Source organism: Opisthorchis viverrini (assembly GCF_000715545.1).
Source record: "Opisthorchis viverrini unplaced genomic scaffold opera_v5_51, whole genome shotgun sequence".
Taxonomy (NCBI): Eukaryota; Metazoa; Platyhelminthes; class Trematoda; order Opisthorchiida; family Opisthorchiidae; genus Opisthorchis; species Opisthorchis viverrini.
In genome coordinates, this window is record NW_008751707.1 from 274,846 (window position 1) to 287,251 (window position 12,406).

At 45.8% G+C, this 12,406-nt stretch overlaps 2 protein-coding genes across 2 annotated transcripts; both read left to right on the forward strand.

Moving 5' to 3' along the window:
* Positions 1-8,858: 8,858 nt before the first annotated feature.
* Positions 8,859-9,199, forward strand: T265_03514 (hypothetical protein; the record flags this gene model as incomplete). The annotated part of the gene is made up of 2 exons (XM_009168026.1): positions 8,859-8,969; positions 9,008-9,199. The coding sequence occupies 2 exons, from the start codon at positions 8,859-8,861 to the stop codon at positions 9,197-9,199; spliced, it is 303 nt and encodes a 100-aa protein (XP_009166290.1).
* Positions 9,200-9,201: 2 nt separating this feature from the next.
* On the forward strand, positions 9,202-10,215 carry T265_03515 (hypothetical protein; the record flags this gene model as incomplete). Its single annotated transcript, XM_009168027.1, has 4 exons — positions 9,202-9,255; positions 9,312-9,410; positions 9,445-9,501; positions 9,890-10,215. 4 exons carry the CDS (start codon positions 9,202-9,204, stop codon positions 10,052-10,054), a joined length of 375 nt encoding a protein of 124 aa, XP_009166291.1.
* Positions 10,216-12,406: the final 2,191 nt, after the last annotated feature.

Consider the following 12,406-nt stretch of genomic DNA (forward strand, 5'->3'; position numbering starts at 1 on the left):
GGCCAGAGGACGGGATGGATTTTACGGCAGGAAAACCCACCCACTTCCCACACCTGCGTGTGGTAGCATAGGAGAAGCTAGTTTGAATCTGCCTGAATTGCATCGCCATACTTTGCAAGCAAACCACGCAGACGGACGGAAGCAAGAGAGAGAACATTCAAACTCCCATCATCACAGACAGCCATGGGACCAAACGGGCGCACCGGATCTCGGATACCCTGCAGATCACATACAGGATAGTCCAAGCGGCGTAGTTCATCGCGCAGGACCCGCACACCATCGCCGGTCTGGTCTATTCAATAGTTCATCCGGACCTAGTCTCGGATTTCCATGGATGACTTAAAATATCGCAACTATCCAAACACAACACGCTCCTGCTGAGCACTCACACGTCGGTTCGTAGCATACACTTGGCAATCGGACGTACGCAGGTCGTGCGAGTGTTGCATACATAAAAAAATAGGTATTACAAGGTGACTGTCACGGTGAACGGCACGCATGAACGATCGGCAGTCAAAATCAGCATACCTAAATATAAGTTATTTGCATGATTGTGCGCACAATTACCAACTTACCGACGACCCTTTTGATCGGCATTCCAGTGAGAAAGCACTTCACCGACATCCTGTGAACGTACATAACACTCTACCACATTTAACCGCCCTACTTGGTCGTACCGTCGCTGCAACCGTGGTGGCGGCGTCCTGTACGTCGTGGGCACCCGGAGCGCAACGGGAGCAAGCGAGGAATGACCATTTGTAGCTCGACACCAATTTATATACTATCCTGACCTTGGCCTTCATACACCAGCTGCCCGGTCCATACCGCAAGTCGCCGACTCTGGTATCCGGACACCTCTCCCTTGAGAAGGCTGTTCAACCGACCGCTAATCTGAACACAACTTTGACCACTCAGTTCAACCAGTCCCCCGCTCGGGGAAGACCGAACACCCGGGTTTCCGAGAAAACCCAATTTTCGCCTCATCTCATCAATAGCGAAACAAAACAGAAATGGAGATTGGAAATCTTTGTCGAACAACATTTCTTGTAGTACGGATTCTGGACAGCGGTCCTTAAACACTCACAAACCAGAGTGAATATGAATTCAAACAGCGCATATTACCCAATAACTTCTGCGGCACACATTGTTAGGCAAACATACAGGAAAGAGCTAACCGGTGTCTGAATCGAACGCACTCCCAAATTCAATGCACCTGTATTCACGACGTATGAAGGCGTGTTCAATACCGCACTATCCCAGCAGGAATTCTGCTTTTTGCTCTCAGGTGCCGTCCCCCCTCTCTTCATAACGCGATATAATAGAAGCGATGCGAACACTTTTTATGAGAGTCCATCTAATCCCTCCGCGATCGCCACATTCACTCCTGGAACCGCTTTTGAAAATGGAACCGCTGCCGAAATGTAGATAGTGGGTCCAAACAATGGACCTCCCACAGGTTAGTTCGCGACCACCAGACTATCTAGAACTCTGTCACTCACTAGTATCTTTGTAAGGAGGGAGGGAAGACGAAGGTGTGTAGTTTCAACGGTACTCTATTTTCGCATGCCCACCTGGCTGTATACGGTAAGGCGACCCAGCCGACAAAACGCGAGGAACGATAATGCGTGGCGGTATTCTCAAATGTAAAAAATAATGCCCATACGTACACCGGGATGCGGCTAGCGCGCCAGACCTAGATAGGAAGACTAAAGCAAGTTAATACCTAGGCAACGCCAGTCTGTTGCTGAACCTTACTCCACACAACATAGAAATACGTAGTGTGTAACAACCCTCTTGCCGTGGATAAGTTACTTTGGTTCATTTTACTTGGCAAAGTTTGCAACGGGTAGGTTGGTGGTAGCTAAATGAAACGAAAGGGTTCGGTGGAGAAAACTGAGGAAAGAAGGATGAATGGAAGGTAAGCGCGATGATTGCTTCCTTACCGCCCTGCCGAAAAATGTGTTTCGTTCACCCTAAGAAGTAGGTCTGAGCCAAAGAGCCGTGGAAAAATAATCGTTCACACTTTTTCGGTGCCTAGCTGCCATACCGCCCGAAGGGAGCACAAGGGATGGGATACCACCGGGTTGCCCAAGCCCAGACAGAGGACGTCGAAATGAGGAAGTCGGGTTCGAACCACGGGTATTTCGGTTGGTATATTAACCTTTTAGCCGCTGAGCCATCTCACCGCTTGTGAACGCGGAACCACTGATTTCCTACATGGACACTGTGATCACCCGAGAGGAACGACTTAGCATCTCTATGTGTATTGGAGAAGACATTGTGAATTTGCACCAGACGGCCTCATCTTAGAGTAAATAGTAGTGGGTGCTTATTTCTCGCCGTCTGATTGGCTTCTTCAGACTTCCTGAAACGGTTGTGCCGTGCCAAAAGGCACAGCTGGCGTTACCCATGATTTCTGCCCAGCACAAAAGCCAGACCACTAAGACAAGGTGACACATTAAGGCAAGAAAAGATCGAGATAATTATAGATTTACCTATCTGCGACCGACTGCAGTGGTTCGTACCAGCTACATGATTACCACTAACTACAATGCCATTGTTGACGGTCTATCACGGGTCCTTGAAGAGCGGTAGCCAAGTTTGATATCCAGCGACAGGAGCAGGGGATAAGCAGAGCAAGAAACAAATAATAACTGTATGACATCAATGTCATCACGACACCTAGCTGCCATACCACTCAAGGTCAGCACGTGGACTGGGATAATGTCCATTTGCGCAAGCCCATATAGGAGCAGTTTTGTTGCATTGAGTTTGGACCACAAAACTTCTGGACAGTGAGCTTGTACCGTAACTACTGAATTTTCTCGAACTGAGCATAGCAAAGTTTTAGTTGACGATAGACAATCTGCTCTTCAGCCGAAAATTTTAGCGGCATTTCAGCGCGCATTACGAATTCACAATTTGGTTTACAGAGCATGTTTCCGAAGCACTGTCGACGTTGGATGCGTTGGAACGTTGTCGTACCGCTTCAGTGAAGAACCAGTCAATCCATTTCGTCGTTCAACATTGACGTTCCGATATCTCAAGTATATACACACACCCTCACCACAGTTGCCACAAGGTATGATGGAGCTCTGGTTTAATCCACAGTTAAATTGTTTGTATAAACACCCCTTTAACATCATCGATTTTCTGTTACCCTAGCCCCCATCTGACCGACCAAGAAAATGCGGAAAGGTGACGTTTTAATGAGCTTCTTAGCGTGCTAGACTTTCAACCTAAAAGTGATGGTCTCGAGGTCAATTCTGACAATGTGTTGCTTGGATTAGTTTGGCGTTGGTGCGCGAGCCTCCTGCTCGTCATGGAAAGTCATCTGTCTTCGGGTAATTTTATATGATTATCCAACGCAATCTTCACGGCTGTGGTTCCTGAGAGCAATTGAAAGCGTTACGAAGATAGGAAGCAACTCTCGTAATCTCCTGGGGAGTTGCTTGACCGCCCAACACACACTAGAGCTTTGACAGACGAGTGGCAGTCGTATCCATTTATCAAGCCAGATAAAGCACCATAGCGTTTCTCAGGGCATATAGTCCAGTGGAGCAGTGGAGTCACATACTACCCAAAAGCCATGAAGTGGGCAGAAGTATAGTTTTCGGATCTGAAGGGCCATTCCAAAGTCATTTGCAGAACAAAAAACAGGACGACACGTCCTCAACCCAGCAGAGCATGGGACTGCGAATAGTTGGTATAGCAACGGGGTAATGTTGGCGTGGTTATATCTCTTTCTCGGGGGATCGGAGTGAATCCGAAGTGCCCAGTTGGAGTGGGTGTGACTGTCAAAAATGTCTCTTATATGCGACGAGTCAGTGGCAAAGAATTAGCATTCGGTATCCAGCTGTAACATAAATGTTACATTCCACACTTTGACGCCATCTTGACGTATTGCCGAGGGATTTTCAGAGCTGTCAAAGCCGATGTTTACTTCGATACTTTGTTATATCTCCGCCGCCCTCAGTTAAGGGCTGCAAAGGTTAATAATATCAGCTGGCAAGCAAATGTTCGGAAGAGGGGCTGCTTGTCGGTATGGCATCAGTCCAAGTTCTGATTAGCCGGAAATATCCGCCTGGCAACTACCTATATTCCAGTGTCAGTCGAGTGCCAGTTGCCAATGGCGTTTCCAGATGGCGCTCAAATTTCTGCATTGTTGTCGTTACATACGTTCTAAATATCCTATATATACATTCTGTATATCGGTATGATCTACTCGTGGTGTTCAGTTACTTTGATGGTCATGCCGCTGCAAACACTAGGTTGATATAGGAATAGGGAAGGAGCTAGGTCATCATACAAGACACCACTTCCCGGTACTTCATCCCAAATTGGAAGTTAGAGGTGAAGACTACATTGCACCGAAAGCCAAAATTTTAGCCCTCGAACATTGAATTCCAAACATATGCGTAGTATGCGTTCACCAGCATTCGAACTACTATCTTCAGGGCCAGTTCCCACTGACGTATGCAGAGTGTCTTCTGATGATATGAAGAGAGCGTAACTTGAAGTAGCGTGACCGGCTGTGCGTACCCGTGACCAAACGGACTATACTAGGGTTGCCCGAAATGTCTCACCAGCTTTTTTGGATTTTAAAGGTCTTACTGACGCGGTCTCTCAGTCCTTCGTGTTGCGGGGTTGAACATGCGTAATGTTTGATCCATCTTAGGAACTGAAGCGAATTAATTTTGCCCGTTAAGCACCGCTGACCCTCGGCTAATCTTTTGAAAGTCTTTTGAGGTCTCTGGCTGAAAACCCTCATTTTCCCTCTCAAGGACCGAGTCCATGGCGGCACCCCAAATCACGTTCGACATTGCTTCTTACAACCAAAAAACTTTCACGCTCTGTCGGGTGCCGAGTTTCTTCATCCGTCTGGTACCCAGTGCACAAATGTGGACATGCTGGAGTAAACAAGCGATTACTTCTTTTATTCTCTCCCTTTATCTGCACCACCTCTCGTTCTTTATTAATAACACCACTTTATAGACTTGATTCCTATCAAATTGACCTTGGCCGAACCATCCGCAGCGCCGGCAGGTGTAAGCATCCAAAAACCAATCTTCAAGACGTGCGCCCAGTTGGGCTGGCTGCTGTTAACTCTGAGGTATGTGGGAAAACGGACCGCTCTTGCGCCCACCCCTGATTTGCCTGGTACTGACGTTCACTAATTGCCAGTAACAAGAGTCCAAGATTCAAAGGTGGTGGTCGAGCTAAATACCACCTCGCTTTTTATGCGCTTCCGGCTTGCATATCTAGTGAGAAGCCTAAGCAGCAGGTAGTTCGGGGGTCAGTATCTTCCCAAGTTACCAAGCAAAAGGAAAACGTTGATTTTCCCTTCTGTGTGGTTTTTCCGTTTACTTCGATGAATCATTCACAAAAGCGAGTAATTGATTACTGTCTGCTTAGTGTGTCTACTCAAAACTCAGCTCACTGCTGTTTGGACACCACCGATAACAAAAATTACACGGCCTCGTTGACTGAAGTTTCATGCATCGCGTAGCTTGAACGTATTCGCTCAGCTTAAGTTGAGCTGTCGACTTGAATTCTACAGAATAAGTACAAAAACGACCACCAGTTACATCACTCCTGTGCAGACAGGAACTCGTTTTTATCCAGTAGTGACTTCCGAAATAACAAAAACTCCTGGCCGCATGGTGCTCCCCAAAAGCGGACCATCAAAGCTCCTAAAGTGAATAATGTTCGCTTACCTCCAGCGATGTGAATTATTTGCCTGCATAGCCCAATCTGGAATGCTTATTCAGATTCAGACTACGAAATCATCTGAAACCGTTTCCCTCCCCGCTTTCCGGAGATGCGTGTTGAGTGGACAACGCAAGCAGTAACTGCGGTCGCGATGGACCTCAAAGTTGAAATAAGCCTAAAAATCCAATTTCTGGGCTGTCGCACACCGTAGGATATCAAATGTTAGTAGAAGTAGTTTGCCATAACCTCGGACGATGCCTACAGTTTTCCGTGACACGACCTTCAGATCTGTTCAAGCATTGTTTATCAAGTAGATCATGAGCGCAACTGGGATCTCGCGGTTCCATCGATCATAAACTCATTTGGTCCATGGAACTATCAAACATCAAATAAAATCTGCCTGAGATGCCCGGTGTACAAATGAAGCTGAGAAGTAGAAGTGATGAGGATGCGCAAAATGCCCTAAGAAGTTTTCGCCAATCTGCTTTACGCGCCTTCAGAAGTCGCCAGAGCAACCATCGTGGATAATACCAACTCATCCGTCTTCAACAATGCCTTGGCCCCTGGGTCGAAAATTTAATCTGAAATCATTGTGGTTACCTGCCACAACCCAGCGGGTTTCTCGGACTGGACTGAAACTGTACGAACATCACACAGCTTCGGTGGTGTTTGACTGTATACCATATCTTACGTTCCACGGGGCCCTTGTATAGACCGGCACCCGCCTACATTGTCCGGCGATCGGAACGAACCAGTTGGTGAGTGCTTGGCTGATCAGTTTGCATCATTCTGGGAAAACAAAAAACCAATCAAACGGGGACAACGGAGGTCTGCAACTTATGCGGTATTCAAAACGGGAGCGGCACAACTCCAGCTGCAACTAGATGCTTGGCGCTGCTTTTTATCATTTGCGTTGGAGTGGCCCCGAGAGCGCCAAACAGGGGGTAAAAGCCCGAATCCAACGTGATGCGCTGGCCAAATCCTTAAACGCTAGCCGGTATAAGGATGACCCTGTACGTACAAGTGACCCTATTCTGACGTTCTTGAGTTTTGAAGAACGTGCACCTGATGTGCTCTTCAAAACACCTTACTCGGCAAAAAAAGGCCCCACGAGTTTGTGGACATGGTTAGCTCATTGTGCTCTAAGACTCGTGTGCATTTGGAAGTATACATGGGCCACTTCGAGAGCACTTGTACACAAAGTATTGTACTACAGAGTTGCTTGCTCTCATATTAAAATTTGTGACCGAACAAAGCATAGAGTAAACGCTAGAAAGCCCTGAAATTCTTGACATTCGAAGGGGCACTAACATTGCCAGCTTGGTATAAACAGGCGATATAATTCCCAGTTACGTGGAAGAGAATTCAAGTGCGTTCCTCTGTTGGTCCACCGAAGTCAGACAACCTTCTGGCATCGGCCCTGCGGTCGCTTAATTTACTAAAGCTGTGCACCTTAAAATTAAGCCACTGAGCTCGCCAATCAGACTGCGTGGAGAAGCGCACTAGGTGGTTAATTATTTTTCGCCTCTTGACAGTTGTATATTTATCGCGTGTGATGCCGGGCATGGAGTTGGTGATGTTCATGTAGCGTTTGCGAAACTGTGACAGTTGTGGCGGCAAAGCTGCTCTTTTCGGAAAGCCAAGCGACGAGCGGGCCTGGCCCCCTAGGGGCCACCTTCTGCGCGGCCCTGATTTTTGCAGGCAGTTGAACAGAGCCGTATTCAGATATTTGACTAGCGCTCCCTTATCATAGGACCTCATGTGGTCCGATTTCGGCTATTCCACACTGAGAAATGGATAGCAAAGAATTCACTTTAGTAGGACTGCCAGCTTCAAGATATGTAGGATGGAGCTCGTCATATCCCGCGGGTGCCGCAGGATGTTGCCTTTTGTGTCTAACTCAGCGTAAATCAAGTGGAGAGGCGAGGGTGAAAGGTCTGGGCAGTATTGGTGCCTCCCACTTTATAGTGTGCAGCCCACATTACCGCCTCTATATCAATGCTTTGAAATCTGTCACCGGCGTCAGTACGGTGAATAGCTGATGATTTGTGTCGAACTAAAACTGTGCTAAAGAGGCTGAACCTTGTGGTGATTTGATTGTTTTTATTCACCGAGCTGTATCAGAGGGCGTCGACTTACAACCGTCTAAACCTTCCCCCTTAATAAATGCGCATCTGCCTGAAAAATGTGACAATTGGTTTGTTAAAGCTTGGGTCAATCGGATAGCTTTGCGTCAACCGTTATTGCTCTGCGGTCATGCTTCTGTTACATTCCACTAAAAAGGAGCTCATCAGTTACCAGTAACAGGTTTGTGGGCTATATCCAAGAAAAGCATACTATGCTACGCATTACGAGCAGCCTCAGTCTCCGGTTAATGACGGCTACATAGCAACTCAACTTGTGGTCTCCCCGAACGCGAACACGGAAAACATCGGATCTCGGGGGGATCTCTAAGAATCTTCAGTGTAAGGCTCTGCCTTTCTCTGACTCGGGGACCGATTAAATTGAACCATCGGCTAGGCGAACACTCGAACGTGACTTGGGTATGGGCTAATGCGTGTTGGAACCAAGGAGCTAACTTATTAAATTAGGAGGTGCATTTGAGAATGTACAGGAGCCGCCACAGTCACTTTGAAGAGACGAGAACAAAAGCCCACTCATGGGGACCATTCACATAACCAAGCGGATCACTGAACGGAATATTACCAACCAATACGGAGTACTAGTGTCTCCTGCTTCCGTTTTCTTCGACCCGCCAGTTTTTAAATATGGCCTGTGAATTTAGATTTTTATCGGTTAAACACGTGTTGGCATGCCTTTCTGGCCTAAAAATAACCAATTTTCCGGGTGGAATAAAATTTTCCCGGCGTTATCCATATTTGAATAGGAATCTTATGTTTCACCTTGACGATTCAAGGTATTTACCTCATAAATCCAGCGGAGCGGAGAAAGGTATTGCGAAAACCAATAGGTTACCGCTGCAGCTGATTTAACGATAGTGTTACGCAACGTGCGTCAATAAGTACCTTCCGCCTTACTAAGTCCACGAAGGACGGATGAGGAACACAACATCATTAGACTACATTCTGAGCTACTATTTGCTTACCATCGTAGCGCGGCATTTTGATTTCGGTTAAAGTAAGGAAATGGTTTGGCTGATTCGTCGCCGAAACGATGTTCGCCCTATTTGCCCGATGAAAGGCTGCTTCTGTTTAGATAACAGGATGGGTTGCTTCATTTCCACAATTTTCACAGCAGTAAATGTGAAGTTTTATATCCATATTGTCCGTCACAGCTGTCCGTACTTTTCGCATTGATTTTTGTCATACTTGACCTGATATCTTGGGGTGTGCCCGAATTTCAAGTGGACCACCGATTCCCCACATACTGGAGGATACGCTTCTGGAAAGGTTCGTTACATTCGGGAACCCCCAACAACCTGAAGGGTTTATTCTTTGTGATATCGTCATGGTGTTCACGAATTTAATAATGCTGATAATGTCTGTGATTGTTATCGTGGCAATCCTCTGGCCATCAAAATACGTAAGTCGTTGCAGTGGACGTAATAGTGTTTTCTAAAGCGATTGTATCATCTAAAGCCTTATCTCCGCGCGTGGTGCGTAATAATGGTCATGTATCTCATAACTGACCTTGGAGTTGGAGTATATACATACTCCTGGTACGGACTAGCGGCCTGGGTAGGGTATTTACGTTTCCATCCTCATTTTTCAGCGTGCTCCATATTTGATCTTCAGTGTTATGTTCTTCATTGTATGCTACGTCCTTCGTGTAAGTTTTTGGTCATTTGAGTGGAAGTACTGTTGTGCGTTCTTTCTGTCGTGCCATGACTTGTTCCGTTGTTGCTCCCTAACCTTCTACAGGGGTATCATCGTCGTCCGCCGGGTGTTGTATGAGTGAATTAGACATACGCTTGAGCAATTATCTACCGTTTATCTTACAGGTTTGGTGCCTTGTCGTCTGCATCGCATACAAGGAAGAGGTTGCGCTTGCCCTTCAGCCTCGTCTCGATGAAGATGCCGTATATACCTATGCTCAGTTGGATTCTGGAACCAGCATGTCCTAAGATATGCAAATATACTTAAAAACTAGACTAAAATTCGTAATATTGCCGATGATTAAACAAATTTTCACAGTTTCTGAACTTTTCACTTCACAGGTGATGTTTCTTGTCGTTGGATTTTCGTACTATTCTGAGGTGCGTCTTGCGCTCTTTGGGGAAGGGGATCCAGAAGTGCTGCAAGAAGTTGGATTCTTGAGTGGAACTCCAAGTATCATGTCACCACAGTCCTACGGATTTCCTCGTGCACCAACAGTTTCTTGATATCTGACTATATTTTTACCTGTGAACATTTTGCTGCACATTATACGCAATTGCATGATGGTTTTGTACATGTGGAAACTTGACATGGCTGTTGATCAAATGCGAATTTGCCTTAAGTTTCGAGAGGCGGCCGAGATTCACCGAAACATTTATAGTTCAACTGGTAGCAAAATAAACAATTTTTGATGAATATTCTTTTCTTAATTGTTTTTTGCTCCTGTAAACCAAAGGACCTAACACAAACTTTAGCATTTAGCGTGAAAAAATAGAACGGCGAGTTGAAGTGCTTTACTACATCTTGGAGAACTGTTGTTTCAAAATCGGCAGCAATAACGCGAGAAACGGATGCAGAAAATCTGGTATCAGGTCAACATTAAATGAGCGGCCTTTGAGCACATCAAAGATTCTTGTTCCCCACCAATATTCAGTTCACAGGTCTAATAAGACCGCATGCAGAAAAAGTAGGTCTGCGGAAGTCAGTAAATTTTTCACGCATTTAGGTCATGTGGTTTGAATGGAATGCCTATCCGTAGGCTGCATGGTAGAAGCAGAGGAAATTTATTTGATTAACTCATAAATCAAACGTTACACTATTCACAGTAAGGGAGTTCCACCATTGTTCTTGCTGAAAAGCATTTACTCCCGGAATAGCCATTTAACATCGGAATCTAACAACGTCTTGAGTTCACATATATGTGACTTTTGTTTGGATTGACATTATTTCCGCTTTTGCAGTCTTATTAACATCTCAAGGTGATCAAATTGGTCCGGAATACTGCTCTTATTGAAGTACCTTGAATAGTTCACTGGTCTCTCCGGCATCAAACCCTAGACAAGTGATCTGAAAAACAAATGTGCTTATTCCACTGTACTAGGATAATGTGAACGCTAAGCATGCGCATTTCACAGCCGGCTGCATTTGATCAAGGTTATATTGCAAGCTTTTATCACCCATGACACCGCCTTAGTAAAATGTCCTAATACAAATCTGTTAGCAAGCGGGTCTTTTTTGAGATGTTGATTGACAGTGCTGGATTTATGCACCAATTCATCATCTATCGCCTGCAATGCGCAGCTACCTACCACCCCAAACCATCGGTGAACGAAACTGCGGCAGCTACAACCACTGTACAACGAGTACATGGTTATCACAGATGACAATGATGATGATGATAATGATGATGATGATGATGATGATGATGATGATGATGACTGCCCCATCGTCGACACGTTCGTCCGCTCAGATGCGACTTGTCACAGAGTCCAGTGTGCCTTCGGTTTGATAGTTAATCGCCGGTCTTTAATGGTAACTGTCCTAAAGGAACTGTACCGAGCCGTGACTTAAGGGTTCGTGCACCTCCGTGACCAATTAAGCTATACTGCGCGGTGACTTTGCTACACCCACAAAGTCTCTCTTACCAGGTTGGCTAATGCTTAGGAATAAAACCATAGAGGTTTCCTTGTCCTCCAGTTTTGGGGTTGCAGCACGTGTATTGACATGTTCTGCAAAGATAGCAATGCGCTTGCATTTACCACTGCCCTACCGTCACGCTTTCAAACCAGAGGCTTTCCCGAGGACACTAATCGTACTTCTCGCTAGGTCTGGGCGCCATGGCAGTAGCCCATCCCAACCGTGATACTTACAACTAACAATAATCTTATGACACATTGTCCGTCGCGTGATGTTACCAGCATGGTAGCCTTACTTTCTATATACGGCGGGGCGAACAAGGAAAACATGCTGTGGTAATTAAGTTTCGTACGTATATCGGTACAACCCGACAAACTAGAAATCCAGAATTCAACGAAGAGTGGCAACCAGCACGTATGTATTCGAATTGGCGAATATGTACAGCATATGGAATATTAAAACAAGAGAATAAGGAATAGAGCAATGAATAGAGCATCAGTCATGTTCATCACATCCGCCACACCTTGAATGAGCGTGCGGGTGTTTATAGTCCAGTGGTGGTCTTGACCGCAACCTTTCGGATCTTCTCGGAATGGAAACTTCAGAATCTTCACAGGTAGTACGCTCTTCAGATACAGCATGTTGTTCGGATACCACAAGATCATCTACAAAGGACTCATTAGTATTTGAAACAGCAGGAGTGCCGTTAACAGACTGACCTCTGGTATTGAACTCAACCTGGTCAATGTGTCTCCGATGACAAGAGAGATCATACAAATCAAGAATTGTGACCATTCGTTTGCCATTTGATGAAAGCACTATTCCAGTTGCGGGTCGTAAATCATTACCCTTGAAAAATGTGACATCAGCCGTTTTGGCACAGTCAAGACTCGTACGCAACGAACGAGATTTAAATAGAAGCGCAGGACTCTTCCCAGTAA